We start from the raw sequence: 13,904 nt of genomic DNA, 5'->3' as shown, positions 1-13,904 counted from the left end.
AACAGCATCCTAGGGTGAGGTGAGCACACACAGCAGCTGGCATCCCACAGCTGGTCCCTAGGTCCCCTGCCTCAGGAGCAGGTGCCTAGGCAGGGCTCTGGGTTAGGAAAAGGGAGGGGGCCTTTGCCTCACCCCACCCTTAGTCAGCTGGCCCCCCTCACCTCAGCTCAAACTGAAGCCCTTCTCCACTGCTCTGTGCACGATTCCTGTTGGTTTTGCCCCAACAGATCCTGGATGCCTCCTCATTTTCTTTTTTTTTTTTTTTTCACTGTTCAAGGTTTATTTGGCATTTTAGTTGGTATGACACTTGGATAGTTGGCTGTATTATTTATATGTAGCTTTTCTTTTTACATTATATGTCAATGTACACTAATCTGATACATACAGTACACAGAAAAAAGATCCTTTAGAACAGTTATGCACAAAACATGCAATATTGGATTTACATTGGATCCCAGGACGTGATTGATTGGAGAAAATGGAACCACAAGTTATGTAACACACAGTGAACACACATCTAGTCTGAAGGGCAACTGTAGTGTGAGCAACATTGGCAGTGGTGCCTTTGAGGAGGTGGAACTATTTCACACGAACCAGTTTAGGACTACACAAAATACGGACCATCCGGCATCATGATGCAGATGCTGGGCTTTATGAACCATTACTATCTCTATCTTTAGGAAACTGATGTTCTTAGTCACAGATCAGATAAAAAGGACAATATGCAATCTCCAACTAAAATTCTGCTGTAGCCTAGACAGTGAGGTGGTATGACATTAGAAGACTTTAAAACTGCAGCTCTTTCTGGATCCCCCACAGTGTATCTGCACTCTTCTTCAAACAGGCCTCTTCCTCAGGTGTCAGAGTCACCTTCACAACATCTGAGATTCCATTCTGTCCCAAGATGCAAGGAACACTAAGGAAGACGTCGTCTTTTATTCCTTAGAGACCCTTAGTCATGGTGGAAATTGAATGCACGCCTAAGATTCTTCATCATACTTTCTGCTAAATCTGCCACAGATAGGCCAATGGCCCAGGATATTGTAGCCTTTCAGTTTGATTACCTCGTAAGCACTGTCAACCACCTGCTTGCGAACTTGTTTCCACTGTTCCTTATCTGCATTAGTGCCTAAATCAGAGTGCAGATTCTTTAGGGAGACACCAGCAACATTCACTCCACTCCATCCAGGCACACTAGAGTCTCCATGCTCCCCAAGGACCCACCCATGACAGCTTAATGGGTGAACTCCCAGCCTCTCCCCCATCAGGTATCAGAACCAGGCTCAATCCAGATTGCAACCACTTCCAATAACACGGTTTTTGGGAAAGCCACTTAACTTCCAAGCCACATAGGTCAAGATAACCACTGGGTTGGAAACAACCAGCAATTTGCATTTGGGACTGTATTTTACAACACTAGGAATGATGAATTTAAAGATGTTCATGTTACGCTGGACCAAATTAAGGCGGCTTTCTCCCTCTGGTTGACGTGCCCCAGCTGTGATAATAACCAGCTTGGACTCTGCAGTCACACTATAGTCTTTGCCAGAGATAATTTTAATGTTCTAAGGCAGTGGTCGGCAAACGCATTAGTCAACAGAGCCAAATATCAACAGTACAACAATTGAAATTTCTTTTGAGAGCCAGATTTTTTAAACTTAACTTCTTCTAACCACTTCTTCAAAATAGACTTGCCCAGGCCGTGGTATTTTGTGGAAGAGCCACACTCAAGGGGCCAAAGAGCCTCATGTGGCTCGCGAGCCGCAGTTTGCCGACCACTGTTCTAAGAGAAAGGCTGCCATGTTAGAGATCCATCATTTCTCCCTTTAATTTGTCTTCCATGACATCAACAAGAGCAAGTTCATCTGCCAAGTCCTTCATTAGGATACTGATGGCACAAGCCATGCCAACAGCACCAACCCCAACGACTGTAATCTTATTCTGGAGGCTCTGCTCTTCCTTAAGAAGATTCACAATCAGCTGATCCTTGAGTGTTGGAATTTTGGACTTAGAACCACAAGGAACTGGGAGTGCACGCGGGTGGGGGGTGGGGGGACGCGGGTGTCGGTGGCGCGCGATGTGGGATCCGGACTTGGCGGCTGCAGCTCCGGTACTTTCCCTCCTCATTTTCATTGTCGCCCCCCCCCAACCCCCCCAACCATAGCTGCAGCCCTGACCTCTCCTTGCAGCTCCCACCATTTGTTCTCCATCCACAGTGGGGCTGCTCTGGGGTCCATCAGATGGTTCGTTCCCCTTTATCAAGACCTTCCAAGGATTCCCATTGTCCTTTCAATCCAATCAGACCCTCTCGGCAACCCGGCCCAACAGGGGACAATCCACCGCTCCAGTCACTGGCTCCTCCCTGGCTCAGGGCTTTGGTCCTTGCTGCCCAGCCTCTTGGACAGCACTTTCCTACCCATCCCTGGCTGGCTGTCTCATCCCTCAAGTTACAGCTCCAAGGCCATGGCCTCCTCAAGGCCCCTGCTGGACCTCACTGACTTCTCTGGGAGTCCTCCAACACACCTACCCTTGTCTGACATCAGCTCAGTTTTGGTTTATTTGTCTCTGTCTCCCCCCTGGGAGGTCCCATGAGGCAGGAACCTTCTCTGTCTTGGTGCATCCCCAGCACCCAGCACAGAGCCGGCCCTCAGTACATACCCAGCGGCCGAACCAGTGCAGCCTGCCCAGGGCCTCTGGGCTGCAAGGGGCAGAGCTTGCCCTTAAACCCAGGAAATCTAGCTCTCTGTGCAAGTTACATGAGCAATTCCACTCACATGCTGGGGTGTTTACTTTCTGGAACCATCTTCTGCTCTGGGGACCCAAGAATGCCCTTGAGCTGGTACAACTCGGGGTGAGGGACCCAGCAGGACTCTATCCTGGCATTGACCTCGGTCCCACATTTCGAATTGTCAGCCTCCTGTGCAATCACCTTCCCGTGAGGGCTCGCTGGGCACAAAGGTGAGTGAGCATCACTAGAGATGCAGCAGGCAGCCCTGGGGCGGGTGCTGTGCTTCCCAGCCCCCTGGGAGCTGAACTGGGATATGGCACTGATGCCCTAAAATCAGCAAGGTCCTCCTGCGTGGTGGATGGAGTCGCCAGAGCCCAGGGGGGAGACAGGAGGGCTTTGGTCAATGGGGGAAGCAGTTGGGAAGAGCCTGTTGGGTGGGGTGGGAGTCCTGGATGGGGGCGGGCAGGATGGAGGGCCTCAAAATTGTGAGTTCAAACTCTGGCTCCATCATCTTCCAGTTGTGACAATTTGGGTCTATTAGTTGACCTCTTGGTGCCTTGGTCCCCCATTTGTATTTGGGGCACCAGTCCTTCCACGCTTAGTGCTCTTTGGGGTTTTAGAAGACGGTGGGGCACATGACAAGTAGGTCAGTGTGAGTGTCTTCATGAAGAGATGGACCTGGCAGGACGGGTGTGCTAGAAAAGGGGTGGATGCAGGACACAGGGGGGGGCCTGGCAGACCCTCCCCAGAGGCGGGGCAGCCTAGTGCTTAACACTCAGGCTCCAATCTCAGTTCTCCCACTTACTGGTGTGTGGCCTTGGCTCAGCCCCCTTTGAGCCTATCTGCACAGGGAGGGTACTGAGGCCGCCCCTTGGATGTAGTAGTGCCTAGAACAGCCGTGGGCAAACTATGGCCCGCGGGCCGGATCCGGCCCATTTGGCTGTTCTATCCGGCCCACGGAGCCAAAAGAGCGGAGGGTTCTCTTGCTCTCCCCTCCGCTCCTTCACCAGCAGCAGTGTTAACATGGCAACGTCGGGAAACACGGCCGCAGCTCCTTCTTCTGAGTGGGCGGATTTATATCCGCCCATTCAGTAGAAGGAACAACCTCTCAATCTTCCAGAGGCTCCTTGTAATGCCCGCGGACGCGTCCCCTGACATCACCCTGGGAATGCGTAGACACGTTATCGCGGTGATGTAGGGAGACACGCCCCTGGAGAGCACAGTATCAGAGCATTAGCTAAAAAGGAGACCAACAACACTGTTCCCACTGAAATTGATGTTTTAAAGACCAAAAACCTTTCAACCCAGTCTACATTGCCATCTACATCTACGTCCCGGGCATAATTTGGAAGTTGCACTAAAGAAAATGTTTAATTTACTGTTTACACATTTTGTTCTTTTCTATTTGTTTTAGTTTTAAATTATTTTATTATATTTAAGTTTAATTTGAAAGGCTTTTGTACCTTTCCTTTGTTAGGCAATTTTATTTTGCCTTTGCCATCTTCAATATAAGGTATGTTATTGTGCTATGATTCCTCCATTTTTTGAAGTTTCAAATTATAATAATTAGTGTTTACATTCTTCTTGTTAAAATGTTTGAAATGAATAAAACTATTGAAATAAAAAAAAAAGACTGTACCCTTTTATGTAATGATGTTTACTTTGAATTTATATTAGTTCACACAAACACTCCATCCATGCTTTTGTTCCTGCCCTCCGGTCCAGTTTAAGAACCCATTGTGGCCCTCGAGTCAAAAAGTTTGCCCACCCCTGGCCTAGAAGCACCTAGCTCAGTGCTAGTCATCGCTATTGTTTAAAGAGGCACAGAGAGGTGAAATCACTTGTCCAAGGCCACACAGCGAGGAAGCAGCCCCGCTATGTTTGAGCCAAGCTGATATGGCTCCTGAACCCCCACGATGCCCTGACATGCACCATTGATGCTGTGGCCCTGTGGCTGCTGGTGGTACTGGGCTTTATGGGGGTGGCTGGCCTAGTCTGGGTGGCCTAGTGCAGGGGTGATGAGGAGAAGGGCGGGCTCGGCTCCTCGGGCCTCGAAGTCCCCTGGCCACCTTCACACAACATCTGGCTTGGGCTGCGGGGAAGCCTTGGGAGTTCTTTTGACACAGAGCCACACACCCTCTGACCACAGTGGCCACATTTCTGAGAGTCCCTCACCTCTTGCCCAACCATTACACTGGCGACAGAGTTCTTCTTTAGCAACGACCTCTTCCTCCTCAGCCACCAGGACCTAAGCCAGGGACAGCCGGCTGGCAGCGGGGGAATGGACTGGTTCACTGCTGCCATGGGTTGGGGGCCACGGATGTGCCAGTGATGGGAGCACGCCAAGGAAAGAGACCAGGGAGGGGGGCTCCTCCAACCCCAAGCCCCGGCAAATCCAGGGGTGTGGCCAAGCCCAGGCCCTTTGATGGGCATGCGCAGAGCAGGACAGGACACAGACCGGAGGAGCCAGCTCTGGACTTGGCAATGAGACTGGCTTTCCCAGACCCCCTTTCTCGGGCCGCAGCCTCCTCTCCCCTCCACTCCTGATGGCAGGCCACAGCAGGAGCGGGGGCCAGACCCCACGGCATGGCACTGTGCTGAGGCTGGAAGGGGCTGCAGGGCCCCTCTTTTTGGCAATGTGTCCTGACTCGTGTCTCTATCTTGTCACACTTGGTAACATCTTTGGGTACCATCTGGACCATTCAACTCAGTTGTTACAAACCTAACATTTATTTTAAAAGGAACCTACATCATAGCTCTCGATGGATAACTAGTCTCACTGGTCATGAACACAACATAATCTCAAAAATAAATATTATTGAGACAATGAGGACAGCTCCCTGAGGGCAGTGGCTTGTGATTTGCTGCTGTATCCCCAGCTCCCACAACAGTGCCTGGCACGTCATAGGTGCTCAAAGTATATCTTTTGAATGAGGAGATGAGTAACTGAAGAAATGAATAAACGCAGAAAGGAATGCATGATTGGGAATGGATGCTCAGGGAAGGCACGAAGCCTGTTTGTTAAAATGAGGAAAAGCAAATGTTCAAGAGGCGTCGAAGCCATGCCTGTCTCACATGGAGACTTTCTTCTTGTGTTCACCGTGTCCAGCATGGCTGTCTAAGTGTGTTCCTGCCTGCACACACATGACGTGACGCACGTGTGCAGACAGACTCCAGCACCCTCAGCCACGTGCAGGCCACTCTGAGCCAGCCTGGCTGAGGGTGGGTGCTGCAGTCATAGCTCTCCTCCCCGTCCGTCCTCCCACTGTAGACAGGGCCATGTTCATAGAGCATGAAGTCACTGTCCTCGTCTGGCTGGAGCCTGTGGGGGTAGCCAAGCCTATGGGGGTGGCTGAGCCTGTGGAGGTGGCCACCGCACTGCTTTGGTAGAAGCCTGGCGCAGGAAACCTGACGCCATCCTGACTCACTCCTGAGCTGGACTGGGGGTGGCCTCACTCATCACTCTTACCTTCATACCTGCCCTGGCCTATGATTGTAGCCACACCATTCATTTCTTCCTCCCTCCCTGGGACATGTGCTTGGGGTGTGGGTTTGGAAGGAGGAGGCAGGGAAATGCAGTGGGAGGCAATCTCAGCACAGAGCTTTGTGCTTTGTGACTGGATGGGAAAACCACTCTGCAGGGAGGCTGGAGTGTGCTGTGGGGCAGGGAAGGACTAGGGATCCCAAAGGTGGGAAGGGGAGGGGGCAATGATGCTGAGCCAGCCGGTTGGTTACAAAAAGAACACCCAAGGGGAAAAAAAGGAAAAAAAACCCCACCCAATAGCCATGTGTTCTCGTTGGGTATTTTAAGTTTTCAAAAAAGCCAAACCCCAAATCTACTTGATAGTGTCTGCTCTGTAAGAGCCAGGCCAGGACCAACAAAAATCCAAAAACCTTTTGAGTCTGGCACAGACCTACTGCCACCCCCTCACCACCTAGTGAAGGGAGCAGGGTCCTCCTTCCGGGACCTGTAGCCTGTGGACTTCAGGTCTAGGGAGAACCCTTCTCACACTGTCCTCCACCACGTGCCCAGAGCCCTGCCTTCTCTCTGCCAGGGCAAGCGGTGGTCCTTGAGGAGGTGGCAAAGGGGACGAGACAGCCATGGCATGACTCACCAAGGGTCGGGGGATCATTAGTCAGAGCAGAAATAGGGTGGGATGTGGGCTACATTCTCTTCCCCTCTCTTCTTCCCGGGCCTCAGGCTTTCACTCAGGTATGGGGGTGGGGGTTCCCCCGTTTGGGAATGGGGGGAGGGGCAGGGGAGCCCTTCCTTCATGGTGGAAGTCAGGCCTCATTGAGCCTGTGTTCCAGAGCTAAAAGCCCCAAAGCAAGTGGCATTGCATACACGTAGCTACAGCAGGCAGAAATCACTGCTTCTGGCCAGAGTGGTGGGCAGGGCCCTAGGGCCTGTGACACTGGAGCAAACTTCAGCAGTGCACTCCCACACTCACGGGGAACTTCCAGAAAGGTCACCACTCTCCCCAGGAGGCCCCACCCTGCCCAGCTGATTTCCTCCTGAGCCAGGATCCCAGCTGGCCAGCCCTCACTCCTCCTCCCCAAGGAGCTGAAAGGCCAGGGCTCCCAGCACAGCAGGTAACACCAGCCCCATAGTCAGCACGCCTGGGCCTGACTGTCCTTTCATGTGCTCTATAATTTGGCCCTGGAATCAGCCATTAAGTCATCTGCAGGCTGATGCCAAGGATAAGGCCCATATCGGACTCTGGGATCTGTGGCCCAGACTCCCAGGCTCTGCTGTGGCTTTGCTGAATCAGCCTCCAGACTGGCCTGGTAGAGAGGGACAGCTCACTGCAGGTGCTCAGACAGTGGCGTGGCCTCAGAGTCTTGGAACCAGTGTAAGCTAGTAGCTGTTCTATTCTGAGCCCCCATCTTCCTGATGGGGACACTGAGGCACAAGAGGGTGGTGTAACCTCAGGTATCTTGGGCACCCTTAAAGCTTCTCTCACCTGGGTCCCCTCTCCCCCGCAGCACACAGAATCAGCAAGCTGTCTCAGACATTGTGGAATTGCATACAGATCTGCTCTAACACAGAGACACGGCAAGCCCAGTAGAGGGCTGGGGAGTACACACGGGTCCTAGCTGTAGTCCTCCAAGAAGGTCTGTAGTGGGGGCCTTCAGGGGAGCTGGAGGGGTCCTATGAGGGCACAGCGTGGTGACTCAGAGAAGGGGGGCAGAGGAGGATAGGATTGGGTGGCTGTGGGGGCAGCTCCAGCTCCAGGGCACTGTCCCCACCCACTTGAACTTTTCTGCTTTGGAGTTCAGATCCCCCCCACACACCTGGGGCTCACCACATCCTGCCCCAGGGCTTTCGGCTGGGGTGGGGGTGGGCAGAAGGGTTGTGATGGTTGAGAGCTTCCGCTTCTTTCTGCTCAAAGCCTTGCTGGAGCACCAGGGTCCCTGCCATCCAGGGGTCTGCTGCAAGAGGAAGGAGGCTGAGCAGGAGAAGGGGAACAATGGAGGAGCGGGGTCTGGTAGCTCTTCTCCCCCTTCCCCTTGGGGCCGCTCCTGAAATTCCCACGAGGTACCTGGGAGAGCCCAGCACCGTCAGCAGAAGAATTCCCCTTCAGAGTTGGCCTGTGATTTGCAGAAGTGCTTTGCCTTGGGTCCCTGGGGTTTCCCTGGGCTCCTGGGGAGGAAGCCTTGCCCGCTCATACTGGAAACTCATCATGGGCCCCCTTCCTCTTCCACCCCTCCCAGACTGGGGTCCTCCTCACCCAGATGCCCAGGGTGTTGGCCTCAGAGGACCATGCTCTGGCCCAGCTTGGCCACTAACCTGCTGTGCAACCCTGAGTGCTGGTCTCAGCCATGCAAGCGGGGAGGGGAAGGAGGTGGGGAAAGCAAGCCCCTCCTGCCCGAGGGGTCTAGTAGAAGAGACAGTGACCCTCCAGTGCAGAAATCACGGTGGTCAGCCTTTGTTGAAATACATTCCTCAGGGGAACATCCTGGGAGGAACAGAGAAAATGGAGAGGAAGCAGGGCAGGGGCACCAGGGCTTGAAGTCCCTGGGAGGGGGGTGTGCCTATGAGAGCCACTGCCCGCGGGGCAGATCAAAAGGTGGGCGCGCGATTCCAGGCTGCTGTGTAAACCGGGGATGTTTGGGCCCCACTGCTCCTGGCACACACTTCCCTCCAGAGGTGGTCCCCGTTTTACCCCAACGCACCCCGCCCCCAGTCTGGGCTGAGCCCGCGTGAGGCTGCGGGGGCGTCACCGGCGCCTTCCTGCTCTGCCCTTATATGGTAACCCGGGGGCCGGGCCAGGCTACTTAAGGCCGGGAGCCCACAGGACGGCGGGGCCTCGCGCAGAGCAGGGGTAGTAGGAGGAGTGGGGACGCAGAGAAGGAGCGCAGGAAGAGGCCAGCGCCATGGGGCTGGAAGAGGCGCGTGAGCTGGAGTGCGCGGCGCTGGGTGCGTTGCTGCGGGAGCCGCGGGAGGCCGAGCGCACACTGCTGCTCGACTGCCGCCCCTTCCTGGCCTTCTGCCGGCGCCACGTGCGCACAGCGAGGCCGGTGCCCTGGAACACCATGCTGCGGCGCCGCGCACGCGGCCCTCCTGCGGCCGCCCTCGCCTGTCTGTTGCCGGATCGCGCGCTGCGGGCGCGCCTGGCCCGCGGGGAGCTGGCGCGGGCCGTGGTGCTGGACCAGGCCAGTGCCTCACTTGCCACGTTGCCGCCGGATTGCCCTGCCCGGGTGCTGCTGGCTGCGCTGCTGCACGAGACTCACGCCGGGCCCACCACTGTGTGCTTCCTTCGAGGTGAGCAGCGGGCCCCACATCCCCTGCCCAGCCCTCCCGCGCCCCTCCCTCCCAGGCCTCCCGCTGACTGAGCCCCTTTCTCCCCATAGGAGGCTTCGATGCCTTCCAAGCCTGCTGTCCAGACCTGTGCTCTGAGTCCGCAGCCCCAGCGACGCCTCCTGCTGGGGCAGAAAGCAACCGTTCAGACCCCAGGGTTCCCTTCTATGACCAGGTGAGTTGAAATCAGGGCTCCTTGTCCCTGTCCCCCTGTGTCACTGTGCCTGGCGTGGGTCTGTGGGTCTGTGGGTCTGTGGATGTTTGCAGCCTGTTTTGAGGCTCAAGGGACATGTGTTTATCCGTGAGTGCTGTGTGTCCCTTGGTGTCCTCATACCCCCAGGAGCCTGGTCTTGGTCAGGACTGGCCCAGGGCTTCTCCAGCCTGAGTGGAGAAGGCCTCACCCGTTCTCTCCCCTCTTCCTCCAGGGGGGCCCTGTGGAGATCTTGCCCTACCTCTTCCTGGGCAGCTGCAGCCACTCATCCGATCTGCAGGGGCTGCAGGCCTGCGGCATCACCGCTGTCCTCAACGTCTCCGCCAGCTGCCCCAACCACTTTGAGGGCCTTCTGCGCTACAAGAGCATCCCGGTGGAGGACAACCAGATGGTGGAGATCAGTGCCTGGTTTCAGGAGGCCATAGGCTTCATTGGTACGAGGGGTACTTGGCCCCAGGATGGAGGGGTTCAGGGGACGGACTTGGGGCATGGTTTCCTCCCTGCTCAACCTCCCATCTGACCCCCCGCCCATTTCCCTTGCAGATTCTGTGAAGAACAGTGGGGGCCGGGTGCTGGTGCACTGCCAGGCGGGTATCTCCCGCTCTGCCACCATCTGCCTGGCGTACCTGATCCAGAGCCACCGTGTGCGGCTGGATGAAGCCTTTGACTTTGTTAAGCAACGCCGGGGGGTCATCTCCCCCAATTTCAGTTTCATGGGGCAGCTGCTACAGTTTGAGACTCAGGTGCTATGCCACTGAAGTGCCACAGCTGTGGTTCCAGGGGAGCTGACCTGGGACAGCTAGGCCGCCTTCGGGGCCTCACAGTCCCCCTCACCGCAGGGAGAACCGCCCCTTCCTTGGAGTTTGGAAAGCTCCCGGTAGGGGCGCTGGAAGTACAGGAATGCTGGACTCTTCACCTGGTGCTCTTCTGCTAGGGGTCTGAGGGCTGGCCCTCATCTGGGGACAAGAGTGAGGGTTTGTCTACTTCCCTCCCTCCCCATCCTCTGGCAGAAACTAACTGGACTTTACACCCATGGATCCAGTGGTCCCACCACTGTGTTGAAGCCCTTGGCAGCCTGAGAGCCCAAGGAACAAGCTGTGACAACCCGGAGCCCCAACTGGGGGTGGCGTACCCAGGGGCTGGAGCCTGAGCCCTGTGCTCCTGGGGAGCTGGGCTTGGAGCACTGACACATCCCTCGTGTGGACCTCTTGCTTGCGTGTGTGTATTGGAGCATTTCATGCCGTGTTGGCGCTGGAAAGTTATTTGTGTTCAACTGATATTTAACACCTCCTCCCCTACTTCCTCCCAGCCCTGTGGGCTGGGGTTGGAAACTTAGCACTTTATATTTATACAGAACCTTGAGAATGTGTCAATAAAATATTGTTTTGTTTAAAAAAACAACTTCGCAAGCATCTGATCTTAAGTCAATGTCTGGGGAAAGGCTCAAAAGCTGTTTCTTACCCAGGGCTCACCTCTCCTGGTGCCTTGGGGCCTGGGAAACAGAAGGAGGAAGGTGCATTGTGTGCCCTCGCTGGCAGGAGGTGCCCTCTGGGCCCCAGCACTCCTGTGCTGGTGGCCTTTCCCAGGCATCATTCTGTCTCAGCTGCAGGAGGTGGTTTCTGGGAGACCGCTCCAACCTCGTTCCTGTTAGGGGCATTGGTCCTGTGGGGAAAGTCTGTGTCCATGACTCAGAACTAGGTCCAGCACTGCCTTGGTCAGACCCTACTTCCTTTCTGAAGCTTGTACATAGAGGTGTGTGTGTGCACATATCCATGTGTGTGGCTGTCCTGTGGATATGGGTGTCTTGTTCTTGGTCTACACACACCTACATATCACGTGCATGGGTGTTCCTACATCCCTGCATGTGTCTGCGTGTGTGGCTCTCCCTGTGGCTGTGTGTGTGCCAGGCCTCTCCACTTGCCCACAGGCAGCAGCACAGCCTCTCGCTTCCACATTCCTGGACTGGGCCCCGGGGACTCAGAAAGCCTGTCCATGAAAGGGCTCATGATAGCCCCGGTCCCAGAGCTCCTTGTCCCCAGGAGGCATGTGGCATGGTGTCTGGTACTAAGTACATGTCATCAGGGATGGGCTTCATTGCTCTTCACACTGACCCCATGAGTGTGTCTTCACCGAATGTTGGTTACCAGCCCAGGGTGTCTAGGGAGAAGGAGATACCAGCCCAGCCCGAGTGGAAGGTGCCTGCTGAGGCTGCAGAGTGGGTGTGGAGGCCCCCGAGGACAGCTCTGTGAGAGCCCGTCCTGTTTCAGCCTCCACTCTGACTCTCCTGGCCACTCAGACACGCAGGGTGTCATCTGACTAACTTTATTTTATCCTCCCAAACACTGCTCAAGGGTAGCTCTGCAGCCTTGGCTGGTGTGCACAGTGGTTAGAGCATCAGCCTGCGCACCCAAGCGTTGCCAGTTCTATCCCCAGCACCGGTCTGGGTGCAGGCAGGAAGAAGCCATATTTCTCTCTCCCTCCCTCCCTTCTACTCTCTCTAAAAATCAGTGGGAGAAAATGTCCTTGGGTGAGGATAACAACAAGAAAAACGATTACCCAGAAGAATGCCTATCACTTGGGGCATTTGGAATGCTTGGCAAGGCACACCTTAGTGGGGCAGTGGAGGTTTATTTTTGGAGATTTTGGCTATTTGGTTGTTTTTATTTATATACTAGTGGCCCAGTGCACGAAATTCGTGCACATTAAAGGGATTAATTAGAGGAAATAATTTAATATTGCTATTTGCCTTTTCTCTATAATAGAAGTGTCAGAGATGAAAGAAAATTAGTAAAATGTATATGAAAACCTTCCTCCTGTCAGAGTCTGGGGCACACCACGAGACCGAGAGTCAAGTCCCCGTTCACCCACATGCGCCTCAAAATCGCGTGAGACCCAGACCCGGCAGCCTCCCTCCCCCTCATTGGGATAGATCCAGACCTGGCTAGTCCCACCCTTGTCAAGCTCCGCTGGGCAGGGAACGTAGCCTCAGGTCCCCTGGCCCAGTGCCAGGATGGGGGCTTGGCCTGAGGTCCCCCATCAAACCCCGCCAGGTGTGGGGCATGGCCTGAGGTCCCCCGTCAAGCCCCGCCAGGCGGGGGTTTGGGGGCACAGCCTCAGGTCCCCTGTCAAACCCCATCGGCAGGGGGGTGCAGCCTCAGGTCCCCCCTGGGCGGGGGCCACGGCCTGAGTTCCTTGACCCAGCACTGGGGGTGCACCTTGAGGTCCCCTGTCAAGCCCTGCCAGGCAGGGGTGCACAGCCTCAGGTCCCCTGGCTGGGTGCTGGGGCGGGGGGAGCAGCCTGAGGTCCCCTAGCCCAGCACCAGGACGGGAAGCGCACCTTGAGGTCCCCTGTCAAGCCCTGCTGGGTGGGGGGCGTGGCCTGAGGTCCCCTGTCAAGCCCTGCCTGCCTGAGGTCCCCTGTCAAGCCCCACGGGAGCGGGGGAGGGTATAGCCTCAGGTCCCTGCTGATTGCTTGTTAAGGCTCCTTATGGGAACTTGGCCTCAGCTGTGGGTGCAGCCATCTTTGTGACGGAGTGATGGTTAATTAGCATATCCCTCTTTATTAGATAGGATTAAATTGGCAGTGTAGTTTGATAGTTAGGGGCCAGTTTTGCTTCACCTCTCTGTATTTCAGTTTCCTTGTCTGTTAAGTGGAGTTTATTGTTAGTCCCCACCTGTTAGGGTGGTGTTGAGAATTACACAAGTGAATTGTGTAAAGTTCCTGCACCTGCACATAGTAGGTGATCAGGAAATGTGAGCTCCTGGTGGCCCAAGAGGCAGAGGTTTTCAGGTGTGCAGTTGTGCCTCTCCACCAAGCTGGATGCTTATGAGGGTGGGGCCTGTGGTTTGCTCAGCCTTGTGCCCAGAATCTGGCACAGATGGGCACTCACTCCACAAGGCAGCATGGGGGTGAACAGCCTGCCCTGGTGCCCTGTTTGCTCTGTTCCATGGTGAGAACAGCAGAGCTGGGATGGTGACCAGAGCTTCCTCAGGCCCTGAGTGGGCTTCCGTTTGGACCTGCCCAGAATGCCATGCCCATTTGGGATGGTGGGGCGGTGCAGCTGGGGCCCTGAGTCACCCGGCCTTCCCATCACACAGCCCCACCTCACACAGGACTGGTGGCTGAGGCCCCTGCTCACCCCATCCTCTCACCTCTACCCCAA

The 13,904-nt window shown here is 55.3% G+C and overlaps 1 protein-coding gene and 1 pseudogene across 2 annotated transcripts; one reads left to right on the top strand and one right to left on the bottom strand.

Moving 5' to 3' along the window:
* Nucleotides 1-786: 786 nt before the first annotated feature.
* Nucleotides 787-2,010, bottom strand: LOC308255690 (L-lactate dehydrogenase A chain-like; annotated as a pseudogene). Its single transcript has 2 exons — nt 1,780-2,010; nt 787-1,565 (listed from the first exon to the last, which is right to left on the bottom strand). The product of its transcript is annotated as an L-lactate dehydrogenase A chain-like (transcript).
* A 7,023-nt stretch (nt 2,011-9,033) lies between these two features.
* DUSP2 (dual specificity phosphatase 2) lies at nt 9,034-11,132 on the top strand. The gene is made up of 4 exons (XM_080685015.1): nt 9,034-9,494; nt 9,584-9,705; nt 9,956-10,175; nt 10,285-11,132. The coding sequence occupies exons 1-4, from the start codon at nt 9,107-9,109 to the stop codon at nt 10,497-10,499; spliced, it is 945 nt and encodes a 314-aa protein (XP_080541141.1). The 5' UTR covers nt 9,034-9,106; the 3' UTR covers nt 10,500-11,132.
* Nucleotides 11,133-13,904: the final 2,772 nt, after the last annotated feature.

This window comes from Plecotus auritus, assembly GCF_963455305.1.
Source record: "Plecotus auritus genome assembly, chromosome: 8".
Taxonomy (NCBI): domain Eukaryota; kingdom Metazoa; phylum Chordata; class Mammalia; order Chiroptera; family Vespertilionidae; genus Plecotus; species Plecotus auritus.
This window is presented reverse-complemented; position numbering and strand designations above follow the sequence as displayed.